Source organism: Anopheles darlingi, chromosome 2 (genome assembly GCF_943734745.1).
Source record: "Anopheles darlingi chromosome 2, idAnoDarlMG_H_01, whole genome shotgun sequence".
Taxonomy (NCBI): Eukaryota; Metazoa; Arthropoda; class Insecta; order Diptera; family Culicidae; genus Anopheles; species Anopheles darlingi.
Genome location: NC_064874.1, coordinates 18,702,092 through 18,707,091, shown reverse-complemented (window position 1 = coordinate 18,707,091; position 5,000 = coordinate 18,702,092). Strand labels below are relative to the sequence as shown.

Sequence of the window (5,000 nt, the reverse complement as noted above, 5' to 3'; positions counted from 1 at the left end):
AGGACACACCAACATATCCAGTTAGTCGTACTTTGTGCAACACCAGTTTATTCCAGGTTCTCTTGCCCACACTGGCCCACGATTCCTCGTTTTAGTAGTGTTTTCGTATTAGTTATTAGTTGTACTGACCAGCACCACCAGCAACAGCAGCAACAGCAGTAGCAGAAACTGACAACAAATCAAAAACTGACCAGCGATAGGAATTTATTTTAAACTGTTCACAAGCCCTCCCCGGGCAGTCGTTGTCCGATATAAAGATTTCATATTTAAGTAGTATCGATCTATCTATATATACACACACACACACACACACCTGTAGTACTTTAAGAACGCGGACAGGCTACCGCTACGGGAGCAGCTGGCAACGATACTTACTCTAGTGACATACACATCTCTTCTGCCGAGTGCTCCATCGTCCTTTGTTGCTCCATCGTGTCCTTGCTTTCTGTACACGCTACTCTACTCGGTGTAATCATGTACCGCATATCGATCCCATGCCATATCCTTTCCGTTACATTTTGTGGTTACATAGGTGGTTTTCTCCTTTTTTTGTTATGTGCAATCATCATTGTGTTTGACATTCCAGCTCCCTAGATAGAGGAGAGATAGATAACAGATTCAAAATCAAAACGTTCGATATCATTAGATTTCCGGCGCGATGTACCGTTGTTCTGCTCAGTGCAATCAAAAGTTGGAGAATCGATTAAAACACGTTACACGTTGATTAAACTTGTCAATGTCTAACTAGTGTGATTAGTGAAACTAAAACAAATCATAGGGAAGCTAAGCGAAACGAAATATCACGAGAAACAGAACAGAACACCAATTCTAGCATGAGAAGAAGGGACGGGGGAAACCCGGGAGTCTATTAGCCTATTGCTAGTACCTCAACGGAACGGTACGCTTTCGTTACCCGGCCAGACAGCATCCGCTCGGTGGCCGTAGAACATGTGTAAAGTGTATTATAGCCGAAAACCGCCGTAACGCCGAAGCCTTTGCCGAGCCTCTCTCTCTCCGGTCCCGGATTGAAGGTTTATTGTAGGGATTGTAGACATACTGTTGTAGCTTGAGTAGAGAGGTACAGACACACACACACACACACACACAGGTCTCAGTTATGGTTTCGCCTGTCGCTGTCGCTTGCCAGTCGCTTTCACTGTGTTCCAGCATTGAGTTCCAGGTGCACACTGGTACACTGGTGGCCACGATGTCGACGTCGACGGCAAAAGTTTTCCCCGGTTTCGTCAGTGCAGGAGGCGCAATGGCGCAATGTGGTTGGCCTGCTAAGATACTCGACCTACTATAGTCACCATGACGCCACTAGAGCGCCTCTCGAGAAACATGAAGTTGTTCTGCTTGGTAGTTCTGGGTTTGTGAAGGAAGAGCTTTGGGGCGGGCTGTAGTGCTGGCAAGGTATTGAAAATGGAAGTTTTCGACAATACTTAGGAAACACACATACTCACACACTCCGTACGGCACAAGGACGGACCTCTGGGCTTCGTGTGTTTGTCCGTTATTAAGTTTCTATTCCGTAGAACTCGTGCAGTCAAACATATGTGGCGGATTATTAGTGAGCAGTTTACTTATGCTTCGGAGAGAAGCAGGACAAAGCGGTAAGCTGGAATTGAGCCAAACTTACCAGAGGGCCTAAAATAAGGGAGCTGAGAGCTGTGGTGAAGCAAATCAAAATACCTCCGCCCAAGGCGGAGGACGAAGGATAACGTGGAAAAGGGGACGATGTTGATGTTGTTCATGGGAATGAATTAAAAGATGCAGATGACTGGGCGCAGAAGCGGGACATTTATTTACCGAGGGAGTACGATGGCAATTCTACCTTAGACCAGTTTCCTTATTAAAACCCCCACAACACATACATTCCACTCGCGTACATCGCAAACTATCTTTAGAAGATTCATCGGCACTGGAGGTTAAATATGAAGCAGCGAATGGATGGGAAAAGCGACCACAGGTGGAGCAACTACTCCGTATGATAAGGTCCATTGCACGAACACAGAGCAGAGCACCGCAAGTTGCAGTTTACGAAACACAAATAACAGCAAAACCAGAAAAACACATGATCAATCAAATGAGCTTATAAGTAAGTAACGTGAATTAAGGATGGTAGAAGAAGCACTACCACGAAATCTCACACACATACGGACACACAACGGACACACACAATAGAAGCACCAACAACCGATGATCTCAGACACACTATAGCGAGCACTAGCGCCAGCGGCTGGATAGGTTTCTTACGAGTGGATTGAGGGAATTGAAAGTCAAACAGAGGTAGAGGTGGGGTATGTGGAAGAGGATCAAATGCGTTTAACGTTGCACGAACGATCGAGCAGCTCCCCCACCCGGAGTGGGTGTGATGGGAAGAGAGTGCACCAACGGAAGTGAGCAAACATTTTGATTGATTGTTTGATGTTCTTATCTCAAGTTAATGCCAGTCGGTGAGCGCCAGGATATGATGCTGCTGCCAACAACCGAGGGGTAATATAAACTTTCCGTTGCAGGGAGATGCTGCAACACGAGCGATGGAGAGTTGCATCCTGCGTGCAGAACTTTCAAATTTGAACATTGGAACGCAACCAGGAAGGATGAGCGCCGTCGGAAATGATTGGTTGGGTTTCAATGGGGGATATAAAAAAAAATCTCTAAAAAAACTCCAAAGTTGAGATTATGATGCCCCCGCCCGCCGAAGCTTTTTGCATCCGTTTTACATCCCTTTGCACTACGGTACCGCAAGGATTGCAGATGAAGCTGTTGTTTTCGCTTTTTGAATGATGAACTTGACTTTGATGGGCTGGCTGCCGATGAGGGATGATGATTCACGACGTCGCATCGCGTATGAAAGCGAATTCAACTGTTTTTTACTACTGCTTTTTGGTGAAGAGTTTCCTGTTGAATGAGTTACCCGCCCTATTCGGTTTAGTACATTTCATTAAAAGTTCGCCCTTTGTTTTACTCCGGAAAAAGTTATCGCATTCGGTGGTTGGTTTGGCCAACATTTGGACTTTGGAGTTGTGACGGTAATGTGACGAAATTTCTGTGCTTCGATAGTTTCGTGGTTGGGTTACTTGGATTTGGGTTTCTTGGCAACCGAATGCCTCGAAGGAGCCCAGGAATGTCGTTATGTCGCGCTCGTATGAGCTGATGGTGAAACGGTGTGGCCACACGGACCACGGACCCAAATAAATTTCGAGAGTAGTGTTCGAGTTCCGTTACCCTTCCGTAGCGGACTTTCACACCGTTCCCCAAGGAGAGCACGGGTTTTCATCGAACTCAATCGATTGTCCCTTTGACAATTTTCAGCTGGAAATGCATTTTCCTTGTTTTCCGGATCAATTCCCTCCCGAATCTTGCGCGTGCCGGTACGGAGATCAAGCAACGAACGACGGCCAGTAGTTGGTGGCCACTAGAGCTGGATGGCAAATAAAAATGCAATCCCAAACGAGGTCAGGGAATTGAGATTTAACGACATACCAGCTCGCTCGGGGAGCACAACTTCGCTCGAACATACATATCCTGCGCAACCGGAAACAACAAACGGAAGGCGGAGGCGGAGGTTTGGCCTCCAGCGGGATTCCTTTTCAACGGTTTGAGTTTCGGTTGGCCACGGTTGGCGGTTTACCGTGTCGTGTGAAAAGTGGGTTCATCTGGAGAGAATGCAAAAGTTTTCCTTTTTTCCTTTCTTTGTGGCATACGCGGGGATCCTTCGATAGAATCGGGGTACAACGGAACAAACAGCGGAAAAGTGACCCAGATGGCAATGGTAAGGGGATAGACCATTAAGATCGAATAACGAAAGAACGTAATCACTGACTAAGCGGCGTGGTGCGCTGGCGGTGATGGCGGAACATGATCAATCGATCGGTAGCGATCGGTGGCCTGTGGTTTGTTGATTTTTAAACGATTGGTACACATTTTTACGAGTTATTTTAGTTGGTAAGGAAACGTAAGGAAAAGAACTTCTTCGCCATCGTCGTCGTCGATGATATTTTATTTTATTTTATGTGTTTGTATTTTATGACTGTCGCTCTAAAGACTAGCCGTTAAGTAGTGAATTTATTTTAACATCGATAGATTCTGATTTTAGTGTTTGGCGTAACTACCTAGTACAGCACGGTTGGTCGGGGCTGATCGTACCGATGGTGTAAAGAGAAGCAGCCCCTATTGGTTAAGAACTTTGCAATAATCGATCGCACGTGTGCAGTGTGAATGTGTGCGATTCATTTAAATATAGAGCGATTTATATGAGAATGAGAGAGAGAGAGAGATGGAAAGAAAAGGAGCATCGTTGAAACATAAATGGAAATATAAGGAACAACAGCATTGAAAAGAGTGCGTCACGTGGTTTAGTTTTCGCCATAGTATGAGGTTTTATTTGCATTAAATAACCCCGAAAACATATGCATTCAGGTACAAAGCAATCCGCAGGTTGTACAAAAGAATCCTTATCGATTTATTGGGTAAGATAAACATGCAATAGCGAGGGGTTTTATTTATTTCAAATGTTAATGAAACTTGTATTTCCACAGGAACAGGACGATGAGCAGCGCTAAAAGCCCATCGCACGTGTTGCGCGTAAAACAATTACTTTCCTGTATAAAATTGTGTAAAAGATTTTTATAAGATTTATAAGATTTTATAAGACTAAATTTATCCGAAAGTCCTTTCAGGTCTTACCAAAAAATATCATGTCACTTTCACCTTCGATTTCGCTTCGTTTCGGAATCTTTTCCCAGAAAACGTCGTTTTACAAAATTTCTATCGATACATAGTTTTTCTCGTAATCATTCATTTAATTCGATATTACTCTGCGGCTTCGTACCGGTCGTCGATCGCTGTAGTTTTTGTTTTTGTTGCTCCCTTTGTGGGGGTGATTCAATCTCAAGCGTTACAGGTCCATCGTTTTGAATGTGCACCTGCATCATTGCACCGAACCGACCATCCTTGATTCTATCGGCAAGGTACAGATCCCGCAGCTTCGTCAG

At 44.8% G+C, this 5,000-nt stretch overlaps 2 protein-coding genes across 6 annotated transcripts in view; one reads left to right on the top strand and one right to left on the bottom strand.

Moving 5' to 3' along the window:
• LOC125948827 (myb-like protein AA) overlaps positions 1-4,463 on the top strand; it is an 82,006-nt gene extending 77,543 nt beyond the window's left edge. For all 3 annotated transcript variants that reach the window (XM_049675294.1, XM_049675293.1, XM_049675292.1), the window contains one exon: positions 1-4,463. This exon is cut by the window's left edge and continues 1,799 nt beyond it. The gene's annotated coding sequence lies outside the window, so the exon portion shown is untranslated.
• Positions 4,464-4,478: 15 nt separating this feature from the next.
• The window catches only part of LOC125948936 (D-aminoacyl-tRNA deacylase), a 1,453-nt gene continuing 931 nt past the window's right edge, over positions 4,479-5,000 (bottom strand). Inside the window, exons 4-5 of one of the 3 annotated variants that reach the window (XR_007468619.1) lie at positions 4,693-5,000; positions 4,479-4,607 (exon numbers count right to left, since the gene is read on the bottom strand). The exon at positions 4,693-5,000 is cut by the window's right edge and continues 196 nt beyond it. Coding sequence is in view for 2 of the 3 variants with exons in the window: in XM_049675496.1 (XP_049531453.1) it covers positions 4,800-5,000 (201 nt within the window). In the remaining variant the exon portion in view is untranslated. Of the gene's footprint in view, positions 4,608-4,677 lie in introns of those variants that run through there. The other 2 variants (XM_049675497.1, XM_049675496.1) reach the window with 2 other exon arrangements.